Here is a 16,583-nt window from a genome sequence, read left to right as displayed (position 1 = left end):
CTCTCCTCTGACAGACAGTTAGTTACTGTCTCTCCTCTGACAGACAGTTAGTTACTGTCTCTCCTCTGACAGTTACTGTCTCTCCTCTGATATACAGTTAGTTACTGTCTCTCCTCTGACAGACAGTTAGTTACTGTCTCTCCTCTGACATACAGTTAGTTACTGTCTCTCCTCTGACAGACAGTTAGTTACTGTCTCTCCTCTGACAGACAGTTAGTTACTGTCTCTCCTCTGACAGTTACAGACAGTTAGTTACTGTCTCTCCTCTGACAGACAGTTAGTTACTGTCTCTCCTCTGATATACAGTTAGTTACTGTCTCTCCTCTGATATACAGTTAGTTACTGTCTCTCCTCTGACAGACAGTTAGTTACTGTCTCTCCTCTGACAGACAGTTAGTCTCTCCTCTGACAGACAGTCTCTCTCTCTGACAGACAGTTAGTTACTGTCTCTCCTCTGACAGACAGTTAGTTACTGTCTCTCCTCTGACAGACAGTTAGTTACTGTCTCTCCTCTGACAGACAGTTAGTTACTGTCTCTCCTCTGACAGACAGTTAGTTACTGTCTCTCCTCTGACAGACAGTTAGTTACTGTCTCTCCTCTGACAGACAGTTAGTTACTGTCTCTCCTCTGACAGACAGTTAGTTACTGTCTCTCCTCTGATATACAGTTAGTTACTGTCTCTCCTCTGACAGACAGTTAGTTACTGTCTCTCCTCTGACATACAGTTAGTTACTGTCTCTCCTCTGACAGACAGTTAGTTACTGTCTCTCCTCTGACAGACAGTTAGTTACTGTCTCTCCTCTGAACAGACAGTTAGTTACTGTCTCTCCTCTGACAGACAGTTAGTTACTGTCTCTCCTCTGACAGACAGTTAGTTACTGTCTCTCCTCTGACAGACAGTTAGTTACTGTCTCTCCTCTGACAGACAGTCAGTTACTGTCTCTCCTCTGACAGACAGACAGTTACTGTCTCTCCTCTGACAGACAGTTAGTTACTGTCTCTCCTCTGATATACAGTTAGTTACTGTCTCTCCTCTGATATACAGTTAGTTACTGTCTCTCCTCTGACAGACAGTTAGTTACTGTCTCTCCTCTGACAGACAGTTAGTTACTGTCTCTCCTCTGACAGACAGACAGTTACTGTCTCTCCTCTGACAGACAGTTAGTTACTGTCTCTCCTCTGACAGACAGTTAGTTACTGTCTCTCCTCTGACAGACAGTTAGTTACTGTCTCTCCTCTGACAGACAGTTAGTTACCGTCTCTCCTCTGACAGACAGTTAGTTACTGTCTCTCCTCTGATATACAGTTAGTTACTGTCTCTCCTCTGATATACAGTTAGTTACTGTCTCTCCTCTGATATACAGTTAGTTACTGTCTCTCCTCTGACAGACAGTTAGTTACTGTCTCTCCTCTGATATACAGTTAGTTACTGTCTCTCCTCTGACAGACAGTTAGTTACTGTCTCTCCTCTGACAGACAGTTAGTTACTGTCTCTCCTCTGACAGACAGTTAGTTACTGTCTCTCCTCTGACAGACAGTTAGTTACTGTCTCTCCTCTGATATATAGTTAGTTACTGCCTCTCCTCTGACAGACAGTTAGTTACTGTCTCTCCTCTGATATATAGTTAGTTACTGCCTCTCCTCTGAGACAGTTAGTTACTGTCTCTCCTCTGATATATAGTTAGTTAGTCTCTCCTCTGACAGACAGTTAGTCTGTCTCTCCTCTGATATAGTTACTCAGTTACTTTCCTCCAGCTCAGTATTTACTCAGTGTTTTCTGCATGCTCTTACCCTGCCCCCTTTCTTTCTGTTCTGTCCTGAACAACAAACACAGAGCCCTCTAATGGACAATGTATTTCCTCAGAAACTAAGATTTCAATAGACTCAAATATGGTTATGATTTGAGGACAGATTTATTTTAGGTGGTTGACAAATGATAAGCACAGATTTTTGAGTGTACAGCAGGTGTGGTGTCCTGTGGGAGTTTCAGTGTGTTTGTGTGTGTGTGTGTGTGTGTGTCTTCGTCTTCCAGGGTGTCCATGAGTCTAGAGGAGTGACTGAGGACTAACTGTGATGTGTGTGTTCCAGGGTGTCCATGAGTCTAGAGGAGTGACTGAGGACTAACTGTGATGTGTGTGTTCCAGGGTGTCCATGAGTCTAGAGGAGTGACTGAGGACTAACTGTGATGTGTGTGTTCCAGGGTGTCCATGAGTCTAGAGGAGTGACTGAGGACTAACTGTGATGTGTGTGTTCCAGGGTGTCCATGAGTCTAGAGGAGTGACTGAGGACTAACTGTGATGTGTGTGTTCCAGGGTGTCCATGAGTCTAGAGGAGTGACTGAGGACTAACTGTGATGTGTGTGTTCCAGGGTGTCCATGAGTCTAGAGGAGTGACTGAGGACTAACTGTGATGTGTGTGTTCCAGGGTGTCCATGAGTCTAGAGGAGTGACTGAGGACTAACTGTGATGTGGGTGTTCCAGGGTGTCCATGAGTCTAGAGGAGTGACTGAGGACTAACTGTGATGTGGGTGTTCCAGGGTGTCCATGAGTCTAGAGGAGTGACTGAGGACTAACTGTGATGTGTGTGTTCCAGGGTGTCCATGAGTCTAGAGGAGTGACTGAGGACTAACTGTGATGTGTGTGTTCCAGGGTGTCCATGAGTCTAGAGGAGTGACTGAGGAGTACCTGCGTCTGGAAGCTTTGGTTCAGAAGGTGGTGTCTCCATACCTGGGAACCCACGGCCTCTACTCCAACGACGGATCCTCAATGCAATACTCCTCCTGCGTACTGGGTAATTAGACTGATACTCATACAGCTAAATGATTTAGATTTCATCATGCATGATATTTACTCTCCATTCACAGCTGTTCAGCTGTTGTGCTGTTAGTTTCCTGTGTTATACGGGTCTAGACGGCCTCAACGTCTGTCTCGTTTTCACTTCTTCACATCTCATCTCTCTCTCTCTCTCCTCCCTCTCCCTCCATCCCACCACTTCTTTCTCTCTCTCTCTCTCCCTCTCCCTCCATCCGACCACTTCTTTCTCTCTCTCTCTCTCCCCCTCCCTCCCTCCATCCCACCACTTCTTTCTCTCCTTCACCTACCCATCCTCCTATCCTCATCCCTCTTCACCCCTCATCCTATCCTCATCCCTCTTCACCCCTCCTCCTATCCTCATCCCTCTTCACCCCTCCTCCTATCCTCATCCCTCTTCACCCCTTATCCCTCTTCACCCATCCTCCTATCCTCATCCCTCTTCACCCCTCCTCCTATCCTCATCCCTCTTCACCCCTCCTCCTATCCTCATCCCTCTTCACCCCTCCTCCTATCCTCATCCCTCTTCACCCCTCCTCCCCCATCTTCACCCCTCCTCCTATCCTCATCCCTCTTCACCCCTCCTCCCTCTTCACCCCTCCTCCTATCCTCATCCCTCTTCACCCCGCCTCCTATCCTCATCCCTCTTCACCCCTCCTCCTATCCTCATCCCTCTTCACTCCTCCTCCTATCCTCATCCCTCTTCACCCCTCCTCCTATCCTCATCCCTCTTCACCCCTCCTCCTATCCTCATCCCTCTTCACCCCTCCTCCTATCCTCATCCCTTTCCACTCCTCCTCCTATCCTCATCCCTCTTCACCCCTCCTCCTATCCTCATCCCTCTTCACTCCTCCTCCTATCCTCATCCCTCTTCACCCCTCCTCCTATCCTCATCCCTCTCCCCTCACCCCCCCTCCTATCCTCATCCCTCTTCACTCCTCCTCCTATCCTCATCCCTCTTCACCCCTCCTCCTATCCTCATCCCTCTTCACCCCTCCTCCTATCCTCATCCCTCTTCACCCCTCCTCCTATCCTCATCCCTCTTCACCCCTCCTCCTATCCTCATCCCTCTTCACCCCTCCTCCTATCCTCATCATCCTCATCCCTCTTCACCCCTCCCTATCCTCATCCCTCTTCACCCCTCCTCCTATCCTCATCCTATCCTCTTCACCCCTCCTCCTATCCTCATCCCTCTTCACCCCTCCTCCTATCCTCATCCCTCTTCACCCCTCCTCCTATCCTCATCCCTCTTCACCCCTCCTCCTATCCTCATCCCTCTTCACCCCTCCTCCTATCCTCATCCCTCTTCACCCCCTCCTCCTATCCTCATCCCTCCTTCACCCTCTTCACCCCTCCTCCTATCCTCATCCCTCTTCACCCCTCCTCCTCCTCCTATCCTCATCCCTCTTCACCCCTCCTCCTATCCTCACCCCTCATCCTATCCTCATCCCTCTTCACCCCTCCTCCTATCCTCATCCCTCTTCACCCCTCCTCCTATCCTCATCCCTCTTCACCCCTCCTCCTATCCTCATCCCTCTTCACCCCTCCTCCTATCCTCATCCCTCTTCACCCCTCCTCCCATCCTCAACCCTCTTCACCCCTCCTCCTATCCTCATCCCTCTTCACCCCTCCTCCTATCCTCATCCCTCTTCACCCCTCATCCTATCCTCATCCCTCTTCACCCCTCCTCCTATCCTCATCACCCCTCCTCCTATCCTCATCCCTCTTCACCCCTCCTCCTATCCTCATCCCTCTTCACCCCTCCTCCTATCCTCATCCCTCTTCACCCCTCCTCCTCATCCCTCTTCACCCCTCCTCCTATCCTCATCCCTCTTCACCCCTCCTCCTATCCTCATCCCTCTTCACCCCTCCTCCTATCCTCATCCCTCTTCACCCCTCCTCCTATCCTCACCCCTCATCCTATCCTCATCCCTCCTCACCCCTCCTCCTACCCCTCCTCCTATCCTCATCCCTCTTCACCCCTCCTCCTATCCTCATCCCTCTTCACCCCTCCTCCTATCCTCATCCCTCTTCACCCCTCCTCCTATCCTCATCCCTCTTCACCCCTCCTCCTATCCTCACATCCCTCTTCACCCCTCCTCCTATCCTCATCCCTCTTCCACTCCTCCTCCTATCCTCATCCCTCTTCACCCCTCCTCCTATCCTCATCCCTCTTCACTCCTCCTCCTATCCTCATCCCTCTTCACCCCTCCTTTTATCCTCATCCCTCTTCACCCCTCCTCCTATCCTCATCCCTCTTCACCCCTCCTCCTATCCTCATCCCCCTTCACCCCTCCTCCTATCCTCATCCCTCCTCACCCCTCCTCCTATCCTCATCCCTCTTCACACCTCCTCCTATCCTCACCCCTCTTCACTCCTCCTCCTATCCTCATCCCTCTTCACCCCTCCTCCTATCCTCATCCCTCTTCACCCCTCCTCCTATCCTCATCCCTCTTCACCCCTCCTCCTATCCTCACCCCTCTTCACCCCTCCTCCTATCCTCACCCCTCTTCACCCCTCCTCCTATCCTCATCCCTCTTCACCCCTCCTCCTATCCTCACCCCTCTTCACCCCTCCTCCTATCCTCATCCCTCTTCACCCCTCATCCTATCCTCATCCCTCTTCACCCCTCCTCCTATCGTCTCTCCAGAAAAGCGTCTGCAGCGGTGCTGGCCCAAGTCAGGCGACGCCCCCGTAAAGAACCTGGTGATGCGCTCCAAGTCCTACAACGTGCCCATGTTGACGCCTGTGGTGGAGTATGATACCGAGACAGGCTCCGTGAGCAGCATGGGCATCCGCCGCCATTCCGTCTGCGAGATGACTTCCTGTCTGGAAGAAGGCGCCATCAACGACATCAGCACCACTTCCTCCCTGGCCTCCGCGGCCCAGCCGGGCCTCTCCTCCCTGGAGCAGGAGCTCAGCCTGACAGGGGTTGTTTGTGGTGGAGGGGGTGGAAGTCTGGATCTCTGTGGGTCTGTGGGGTCTGAGTCTTTAGGGTCCCACCTCCAGCCCTCCATCTTTCAGGGCTCTCACTCCCCAGGACCCTTCCTCCACGGCGGGGAGGAGTCGACGGTGTCCCCCTCTGTTCTGTGTCAGGTCCACTCTGGCTCAGAGACGGGGTCGATCCCCAGCTGTTCCTCCAGCCCGGAGACAGTGGTAGATCAGATACTGGACTCTATGGACTCTGACCCTGATGGCATCTTCATAGACTTCTCCCACCACAGCTGCTCAGACTCTTCATCCTCTGGTTACAGCAGGGAGAGTGGTAGACAGAGTGTGGTATAATTTGTGGTTTTCTGGTAACTAATCACAGTTGGATGATCTTGTTTGATTGCCTGCTTATTCACTACTGATTTCTGGAAAATCTGTGACTAGTGAGAAAGTGTCTGGAGATTTGCAGCCCTAGAGGTCTGATGAATCTCAAGGGATTATCACACGTACTGACAGCATCTGTGCTCCACTCACAGCGTCGTCTCTAAAAACACACCGCTCTTTCTAGGGCCTATTTTTCATGGAATATTTCTACAGTAAATTCCCTTTTATTAAAAATGTATTTTGCTTGATTTTCACTTCTAGTGCTTCATTTTGAGGATAAACCCTATTTCTTTGTGTTTGTATTGCTGATGCTCAGTGACTCAGACAACTTTGAAACAGTCTGAGGTGTCTCTTCAAGTCTTGTGAAAGGCCCAGTGGAAAGGAGAAGAGATCAATCAGACCTAGCTGAGCTCTCTGGGATGACCCACACCTGGTTCACCAGAGGTCATGAGTTCATTGCTTTCGCAACATGTCTCTTGTTCAAGAGGCAGTGCTGGGGTGAGGAGATAAGATAGTGTTCACATGTCTTCATTTCAAGCAGTAGGTATCGTGTAGGCCTGGGTGATATTTCTGCCACAGTGATCTGTGGCTGGGCCTTTGTTTCTGCTTCAACATCGCCCCCGTGTGGACGGGATGTGCAAGTGCCTGCTGTGCCAGAGTCAAATACACAAAGAAATGTGTTTTGGAATGTGAAGGGATCTGGTGGCTCAGTGGTAAGGATCTCACCCCATAAGCATGGGGTCGTAGGGTATGATTCCTGACAAAGCCTGGAGGACTGTGACAACTGCTGGGGGTTTCCCCTCCTGTGAACAGCAGCAGTTATGGGGGAACTGAGGTTTTTAAAAAGATCCATTTGAAAATTAAGGGTCTACTTTCTCAGAGGTTTATGACCACAACACATCCTGATCCAGAGCTGTGAACATATGGGGTGAGATCTTTACACCAGAGCCCCAGACTCCTTCACACCTCTTAACTGTTTTCTTTGTCATTTTCACGTTGAGAATTGCTGAAATTACCAATAACTCAAACCCAAGATTTGAACCCATAACCTCTATGGTTGAAGGTAGGAAATGAACCTCAAAGCCACAGACTCTCACATTTCTAGCTCATCTTACGACGATCTAAATAGTTAAACACCATGCCTTCTCTCAACTAATGATTTAGTAAGATCGTTTGTATTCTAAATGACCTTGTGTGACACAGCCATGTACAATTTATGGAGTTGGTTTTATGATTTTCTAAAAACAATGACACGCTCAAATGTATTGCCATTAATTATTGTAGCATTTGATGGACAAGTCATTCTGATTTGATCTCATGATTATGTCAAACGGAACCTCAACTCAAACTTGACATTTTAATGCAGAATTTTTGTTGGTCTGTTCAAGATCCTGGGCTTGATTCAATCCGTAGTGCTGAAGATCTGCTGTACAGCGTGATTCAAATTGTCACCTGACCCTTTGGAAAGTATTCAGACCCCTTGACTTTTTCCAGATGTTCTTACGTTACAACTTTACTCTAAAATGTATTCAATTGTTTTCCCCTCATCAATTTACACACATTACCCCCATAGTGACAAAGCAAAAACCGTAAAAAAAAAAAAGGTTTGCTAATTTATGACAAATAAAAAATGAAATTGACATAAGTATTCAGACCCTTTACTCAGTAATTTGTTGAAGCACCTTTGGCAGCGATTACAGCCTCGAGTCTTCTTGGGTATGACGATACAAGCTTGGTACACCTGTATTTGGGGACTTTGTCCCATTCTTCTCTGCTTGAGAGGACCTGCAATGCCAGGTTGGGGAGCATTGCTGCAAAAACTATTTCCAGGTCTCAGGTCTCTGGTCTCTGGTCTCTCCAGAGATGTTTAATTTTATTTAACCAGGAAAAGCCCATTGAGACCCAGAGTCTCTTTTTCAAGGGAAAGCTGGCCAAGAAGTCAGCAACAATCAATACATTACATCATTAAAACATACAACAACATGATCCAGCCTAAAAAAAGCATTTACACTCCTCCGTAACAGTCTCCCAATATTTAAAATTCATTCAGTGGCACTAACATATCTAGATGAAGCACGGATTGTAGATTATTCCATGATGTTCAATCGGGTTCAAGTCCGGGCTCTGGCTGGGCCACACAAGGACATTCAGAGACTTGTCCCGAAGCCACTACTGCATTGTCTTGGCTGTGTGCTTAGGGTCGTTGTCCTGTTGGAAGGTGAACCTTCAAACCTTTCCCCCAGACGTGACGCTTGGCATTCAGGCCAAAGAGTTCAATCTTGGTTTCATCAGACCAGATAATCTTGTTTATCATGGTCTTTAGGACTAACTTCTTGTTTCTCATTGTCTGAGTCCTTTTGGCAAACTCCAAGGGGGCTGTCATGTGTCTTTATACTGAGGAGTGGCTTCCATCTGGCCACTCTACCATAAAAGGTCTGATTGGTGGAGTGCTGCAGAGATGGTTGTCCAGAGGAACTCTGGAGCTCTGTCAGAGTGACCATCAGGTTCTTGGTCACCTCCCTGACCGTTTGGACGGGCAGTTAGCTCTAGGAAGTCTTGGTGGTTCTGAAACTTCTTCCATTTCAGAACGATGGAGGCCCCTGTGCTCTTGGGGACCTTCAATGCTGCATACCTTTCTTGGTACCCCTCCCCAGATCTCGACACAATCCTGTCTCTGAGCTCTACGGACAATTCCTTCGATCTCATAGCTTGGTTTTTTGCTCTGACATGCACTGTCAACTGTGGGACCTTATATAGACAGCTGTGTGCCTTTCCAAATCATGTCCAATCAGTTGAATTTACCACAGGTGGACTCTAATCAAGTTGTAGAAACATCCCAAGGATGATCAATGGAAACAGGACGCACCTGAGCTCAATTTCAAGTCTCATAGCAAAGGGTCTGAATACTTATGTAAATAAGTGTTTTTTACTTTTATAAATTAGCAAAAATAAAAACGTTTTGCTTTGTCATTATGGGGTATTGTGTGTAGATTGCTAAGGAATTGTTTAAAAAAAAAAAAAAATTTAGAGTAAGGCTGTAATGTGACAAAATGTGGAAAAAGTCAAGGGGTCTGAATACTTTCCGAAGGCACTGTCACATTGCCTAAATAGCAAGTATCACACTTGATTTTTCTAAAGGTAAAATTTCTATACAGACTTTTATTAAGATGAGTAACTTTCTACAGCTCTTTTCTTTTTGTTCCCATTGGTTCTGTTCAGGCTGATGTGTGTCCAGATGGACATTGGTTCTGTTCAGGTTGATGTGTGTCCAGATGGACATTGGTTCTGTTCAGGTTGATGTGTGTCCAGATGGACATTGGTTCTGTTCAGGTTGATGTGTGTCCAGATGGACATTGGTTCTGTTCAGGCTGATGTGTGTCCAGATGGACATTGGTTCTGTTCAGGCTGATGTGTGTCCAGATGGACATTGGTTCTGTTCAGGCTGATGTGTGTCCAGATGGACATTGGTTCTGTTCAGGCTGATGTGTGTCCAGATGGACATTGGTTCTGTTCAGGCTGATGTGTGTCCAGATAGACATTGGTTCTGTTCAGGCTGATGTGTGTCCAGATGGACATTGGTTCTGTTCAGGCTGATGTGTGTCCAGATAAACATTGGTTCTGTTCAGGTTGATGTGTGTCCAGATGGACATTGGTTCTGTTCAGGCTGATGTGTGTCCAGATGGACATTGGTTCTGTTCAGGTTGATGTGTGTCCAGATGGACATTGGTTCTGTTCAGGTTGATGTGTGTCCAGATGGACATTGGTTCTGTTCAGGTTGATGTGTGTCCAGATAAACATTGGTTCTGTTCAGGCTGATGTGTGTCCAGATAAACATTGGTTCTGTTCAGGTTGATGTGTGTCCAGATAAACATTGGTTCTGTTCAGGCTGATGTGTGTCCAGATAAACATTGGTTCTGTTCAGGCTGATGTGTGTCCAGATGGACATTGGTTCTGTTCAGGCTGATGTGTGTCCAGATGGACATTGGTTCTGTTCAGGTTGATGTGTGTCCAGATAAACATTGGTTCTGTTCAGGCTGATGTGTGTCCAGATGGACATTGGTTCTGTTCAGGTTGATGTGTGTCCAGATAAACATTCGTTCTGTTCAGGCTGATGTGTGTCCAGATGGACATTGGTTCTGTTCAGGCTGATGTGTGTCCAGATAGACATTGGTTCTGTTCAGGCTGATGTGTGTCCAGATGGACATTGGTTCTGTTCAGGCTGATGTGTGTCCAGATAGACATTGGTTCTGTTCAGTCTGATGTGTGTCCAGATGGACATTGGTTCTGTTCAGGCTGATGTGTGTCCAGATAGACATTGGTTCTGTTCAGGCTGATGTGTGTCCAGATAGACATTGGTTCTGTTCAGGCTGATTGCTGATGTGTATCCAGACAGACATTATTTACATGTCAGTTTATTTCAATGATGATTCCCATCAAGAGATACGATCGCTTGTTTTGATCGAGTGTCTCTACAAGGGGTGGTATGTATGAAGACATGTAACGTGTATGAAATATGTTTTAAGTGAAGAAAGTGATTTGCAAGGAATGAATTATGACCTGCATCCTAAATGGCACAATATTCCCTACGTAGTGCACTTCTTTTGAACAGGACCCATAGGGCTCTGGTCAAAAGTAGTGCACTATATAGGGAATAGGTATTGGTACACAGCCATGATGAAATGTAGGAATCTAAACTGTTGTTTTGCTCATATGATGTACGAAGGAAGAAACTGGAAGTTGAGTGACACAATAATGTCAATTTTTATTTTCCTTATAAACACGTAGAACTGAGGAAACAGACCAGCTCACTAAAAGTAGTTTTTCTTCTCTTCAACATAAATATGCAGACTTCCTTTTGAAAACAGAATCACAACGCAAAAACAAGTGTGCGTCGGAAATGTCACCCTATTCCCTACGTAGTGCACTACTTTAGACCAGGGCTCTGGTGCACTAGGGATCAGGATGGCAGACAGGTTCAGAGTCATTTTCTAAAGACATTTTTCAGACTCAAGTGACTGCAAGTGACTGTCTTTTCTCTCGCAACCACAAAACACGAGGAACAACAACAACAAAGGAAAAGATGAGGCAACACCATGTTTTCTTAAAGCATTTCCAATAATATGAAACCCAAACAGTTATTTTGTGTTAATAATACAGTTTTATCCAGTAAATAAAAAGCACTTTGGTCATCTTCACACAGACTGAGCCACGCCAACAAGTACCAAGCAATAACAACTACAATGGTTTGTGTGTGACATTGTTTCTATACACTACTTTAAAGTGCACCTTTTCAGGCATTCCGAACTGTAGCGACGAACATCGACTGTGTGAACTGCGACTAAGACCTGGGACCTCTTTGTTCTAACTATAATACAAACACGTTGTGTGTTGAGCTACGAGTTATTGCTTGAAATACAGTCTAACCACTGAAATAACTCAAATGCTCCGTGAGAAAACCATGCAACGTAAAACAGGAAACAAGGGAAGGAGGGCGAGAAAAATCAACATGTTGACGAGGTTGTGATGACGGCTCACAGGCCTGAATAGCAGTATTTCAACCAGACTGCACACGTCACGGTTGTGATGACGGCTCACAGGCCTGAATAGCAGTATTTCAACCAGACTGCACACGTCACTGTGTCTGGTTTACAAAATAGGGTTGGGAGTACAGAAGCCAATACTGAATGGTATCACCATAAAAGGTCGCGACCCCACTCCCTCAGGGTCTCAGTATGTAAGAAACACATTTCCATTACAGACTTGTACAAGTGTGTACCAGGACAAACATAAGCACCCCCCCAAATTATCATTATACGAGTAACATAGTTACCCATGTTCAGTCACACATCGTTTAGCTTTGGGCTAGCGGGCCTGGATGTCTCAATTTCACATACAGAATACTAACCCAGATATGTTGGCTAGGTTTACATATTCCCATCCACCCAGTACAGTACCTCTCATCCACCCAGTATAGTACTGTACATCCCATCTAGCCAGTACAGTACATCCCATCCACCCAGTACAGTACAGTACATTCCTTCTAGCCAATACAGTACCTCCCATCCAGCCAGTACAGTACAGTACATCCCATCTAGCCAGTATAGTACCTCCCATCCAGCCAGTACAGTACCTCCCATCTAGCCAGTACAGTACCTCCCATCCAGCCAGTACAGTACCTCCCATCTAGCCAGTACAGTACCTCCCATCTAGCCAGTACAGTACCTCCCATCTAGCCAGTACAGTACCTCCCATCTAGCCAGTACAGTACCTCCCATCTAGCCAGTACAGTACCTCTTCTAGCCAATACAGTACAGTACCTCCCATCCAGCCAGTACAGTACCTCCCATCTAGCCAATACAGTACAGTACCTCCCATCCAGCCAATACAGTACCTCCCATCCAGCCAGTACAGTACCTCACCTATTTCCTCACCAATCATTTGAGTGATGTGTTGTGTTTTATCCTGCCTCTATCTCTCCACTACAGCCGTCACTTAGCTTATCATTAGAAACGCCAAACACACAGAAACATTGTTCATCTATTCTGAACTTTGGTGTACTGTTGTTGTCGTCAAAAGCAACAACAAAAAAGGCCTACATTAAATTGACCAGAAAGTACAACCTGTTTGTGTGTATGTAGGCTTTAAAACACATGATTATTATTACAGTCCGTCTATGATCGGAAACAACAACTCGTTGCAGTTCTCACAGTGAAATGACTGCGTTTGTGTGTCACAGTCAACAAACTAAACAGCTGCATTATAATGCACATTGTCCTTACTAGTCTGAAGGGATGGAACTCTTTTACCTTTGTAACAGAATTGTCATCTTGCTGTGTTTTGATCCCGTCCCTCTGAGAACACAAAACCTCTATAGCTTAATTAAAATAACATTTTGTAACTTTTTCCAACAACAACAAAATAAAAAATACTGAAAGGGTAAAATAAATATATCTTGACTTGCACAAGTGAAATGTAAGCACTCCGTTATGAACTCTGAGAATGGGGCTGTTTGTCCGTCAGACCATAGATACAGGGAAGCCCAGTCAGTCCGTGAGCGAAAGGACAACAGCGCCCCTGTGTGGTGAGAGAATGTATCACATCTTCCAGAGCCAGCTGTGACCTGATCAGCTTACTGTCATGATTTGATCTTCCAGAGCTGAGGACAGAAAGGTGTGGTAAGTTCTTCCTTCATACTGATGTCTACACACTCAACAAATCAACTCCATTTCATTTCAAATAAACTGGTGTATAAGTACTAGTACCACACACACACACACACACACACACACACACACACACACACACACACACACACACACACACACACACACACACACACACACACACACACACACACACACACACACACACACACACACACACACACACACACACACACACACACACACACACCATGTGTTACCTTCAGGTTGAAGCCCAGTAGGTCACTGATGACTCCGGACACAGCAGACAGGATGACCACCTGGGTGATGTTGTAGAGCAGAGGGTTCATCGTCAGACCATACAGCCTGAACGGAGCATCCAACTCCTGGGGAGTGAGAGGGGGGGGGGAGAGTGGAGATGGAGGGAGGGGGAGAAATGGAGGGGGGGAGGGTAGAGATGGAGGGAGGGGGAGAGATTAATAATGGAGATAAGATGAGAAAGAGAGAGAGATCAAATAGAGATGGAGCTTGCCATACCTTCAATAGCTTGGTGGCCAGCTTCAGTACGTTGTTGACCAATGTCAAATCCTCCTTCTTGTTTGGTTTCTTCTCCATCTTCAGGTACAGATTAATCTGGTGAAAACAGCTAGTCAATAGAAGTTGAGCCTTAAAGGAAATATCCTCCCCAAACCACTCATTCCTTTCATTTACAGTGTTAAATAACACTACTATGTGAGAATATTATTGTGAATCAATGTTTCATTTTGGCGTTATAATAAGGTTGGTGGCAACATGGAAAATAGTTGTGGAAATCTGTTGCAGCTCAAGTTGACTACAAGATCCACAATGCAATGCTCTCTCCATGGGCTGGCTGGCTATATAGCAAGCAAACACACAATAATACCAAAGACAATATCAGCATGTAAAGTAGCCAGTTAGCTTTAAATTGCCTACAATCTCACCATGTTTAATCTGCAGATGGAGTCTAACATTCGCAACGGCAGATATAATTTTGAGGAGATGGGAAACGTTGCCTGTGCTATGTCAATGCGATGCATTCTGGGTGATTCTGGGACAAGGAGCGCTCTCCTTCACGGAGTGAATGAGTCTACTGGGCTCTATCTCAAAACCCCGAAATCAACACGAATTTCGTAAACAATAAGTACAACATTACAAATATTTTCCAAGATGTGAGATAATTAACTTGCCATCTGTAATATCGTATACATTTGGAATCGTGGAGAATTAGGTACGTTTCTCGACAAATGCGCGATTAGTTTAGCAACCGGGTTACGCAGCATGACAACGTGAACGCGATTGGTCGACGGTATGCTGGGTGGGGCGTTATAATATCTTCTATCTCTGCCATGCAATGCACCCTGGACTAAAGAGGCAGACAAATATGCTAGACCCTGCATTAAATTACATATTTCTCAAGGTAGAAATATAGCAAAAATATGATCAATGGCTCATTCGAGAGAAGACATTCTCCCAAGTTAAAACATAGGCCAGTATTGAAATCTGACATGTATGATAGATGTTTTCGCGATCTAGAAGTCATATTCCTATTAACTTCCTGTGTAGTGAGAGCGACTTTATCACGGTGCTACTTTTACCGGCCTGCTTGAACGCCAATAACTCAGATACATATGAAAACATGAAATGACCCAGGGAGACGATAGAACATCACTCGGAGGTGCACAAAAACAATATAACATTCAAAATAGATTAACCTTTTGTCACTTAAAATGTGTGTTCCTATGTAACTACACAAGTTAGCAAGTGTGGTACATCTGCTAGTTCTTCCTCCGTATTAATTGGCGAACTTCCAAAGTCTTGCTATAACGATACCAGTTGCGTGTGTACCTCCCTCCATGCCTGTCTACCTGTTCTGTCAGTAAGATGGAGGTGTTGTTGGTCTCTGAGCCTGTCTACCTGTTCTGTCAGCAAGATGGAGGTGTTGCTGATCTCTGAGCCTGTCTACCTGTTCTGTCAGTAAGATGGAGGTGTTGTTGGTCTCTGAGCCTGTCTACCTGTTCTGTCAGTAAGATGGAGGTGTTGTTGGTCTCTGAGCCTGTCTACCTGTTCTGTCAGCAAGATGGAGGTGTTGCTGATCTCTGAGCCTGTCTACCTGTTCTGTCATTAAGATGGAGGTGTTGGTCTCTGAGCCTGTCTACCTGTTCTGTCAGTAAGATGGAGGTGTTGCTGGTCTCTGAGCCTGTCTACCTGTTCTGTCAGTAAGATGGAGGTGTTGTTGGTCTCTGAGCCTGTCTACCTGTTCTGTCAGTAAGATGGAGGTGTTGTTGGTCTCTGAGCCTGTCTACCTGTTCTGTCAGTAAGATGGAGGTGTTGCTGATCTCTGAGCCTGTCTACCTGTTCTGTCAGTAAGATGGAGGTGTTGGTCTCTGAGCCTGTCTACCTGTTCTGTCAGTAAGATGGAGGTGTTGTTGGTCTCTGAGCCTGTCTACCTGTTCTGTCAGTAAGATGGAGGTGTTGGTCTCTGAGCCTGTCTACCTGTTCTGTTAGTAAGATGGTGTTGCTGTACTTCTTGCTGGTCTCTGAGCCTGTCTACCTGTTCTGTCAGTAAGATGGAGGTGTTGGTCTCTGAGCCTGTCTACCTGTTCTGTCAGTAAGATGGATGTGTTGGTCTCTGAGCCTGTCTACCTGTTCTGTCAGTAAGATGGAGGTGTTGCTGTACTTCTTGCTGGTCTCTGAGCCCAGGGTAACAAAGCGGAGCAGGAAAAGAGACAGAGAGGAACACCAGATCACCAGCTCCCAGTTATAGTGACACTCCAGGAAGGTGTGGTGGATATGGAGCAACTACAGGGAGGAGGAGAGAAGAGCTTGTTTTAACGCTCGTCCCACTCAAACAGACAGAATAACAGGTGAAACAGCATTCGCACCGTTACCAACTGAATTAGAGCATAACAGACAGGGACTGTAGCAGGCTGAGAATGGTGACTCACGCTGACCTGAGCACAGCAGATGAAGACTACGGAGAGGGTGAGGAGGAAGGCAGAGGACACGATCACATCCACCGACCGCTGAGGACCCCTTCTCTGCAACACACATTTTAAATACTTTAGTTGGACAAACACACTTATCCACCCACGTCTATCGCACACAACACATCTCCTCATGGACACAGAGGGGAGGTTCAGGTAGGCATGATGGAACAACAACACATCTCCTCATAGACACAGAGGGGAGGTTCAGGTAGGCATGATGGAACAACAACACATCTCCTCATGGACACAGAGGGGAGGTTCAGGTAGGCATGATGGAACAACACAT

The 16,583-nt window shown here is 46.5% G+C and overlaps 2 protein-coding genes across 5 annotated transcripts in view; one reads left to right on the top strand and one right to left on the bottom strand.

The window, feature by feature from the left end:
* Positions 1 to 6,438, top strand: part of LOC139396792 (proline-rich protein 5-like) — a 68,801-nt gene extending 62,363 nt beyond the window's left edge. For 3 of the 4 annotated variants that reach the window (XM_071143706.1, XM_071143709.1, XM_071143707.1), the window contains 2 exons: positions 2,650 to 2,791; positions 5,462 to 6,437. In XM_071143706.1, the coding sequence (XP_070999807.1) occupies positions 2,650 to 2,791; positions 5,462 to 6,096 (777 nt within the window). In that variant the 3' untranslated portion in view covers positions 6,097 to 6,437. Of the gene's footprint in view, positions 1 to 2,649; positions 2,792 to 5,461 lie in introns of all 4 variants that reach the window. The other variant, XM_071143708.1, reaches the window with a different exon arrangement.
* A 4,425-nt stretch (positions 6,439 to 10,863) lies between these two features.
* LOC139396793 (protein PHTF2-like) lies at positions 10,864 to 16,348 on the bottom strand (the record flags this gene model as incomplete). The annotated part of the gene is made up of 5 exons (XM_071143710.1): positions 10,864 to 13,282; positions 13,550 to 13,675; positions 13,827 to 13,922; positions 15,954 to 16,109; positions 16,262 to 16,348. Coding segments are annotated over 5 exons (486 nt in total), but the record flags the coding sequence as incomplete, so codon positions are not given.
* Positions 16,349 to 16,583: the final 235 nt, after the last annotated feature.

The sequence above is a fragment of the Oncorhynchus clarkii genome, unplaced genomic scaffold (genome assembly GCF_045791955.1).
Source record: "Oncorhynchus clarkii lewisi isolate Uvic-CL-2024 unplaced genomic scaffold, UVic_Ocla_1.0 unplaced_contig_12323_pilon_pilon, whole genome shotgun sequence".
NCBI classification, from domain to species: Eukaryota; Metazoa; Chordata; class Actinopteri; order Salmoniformes; family Salmonidae; genus Oncorhynchus; species Oncorhynchus clarkii.
Note: the sequence above shows the minus strand (reverse complement) of the source record. Positions and strands in the feature narration are given on the sequence as shown.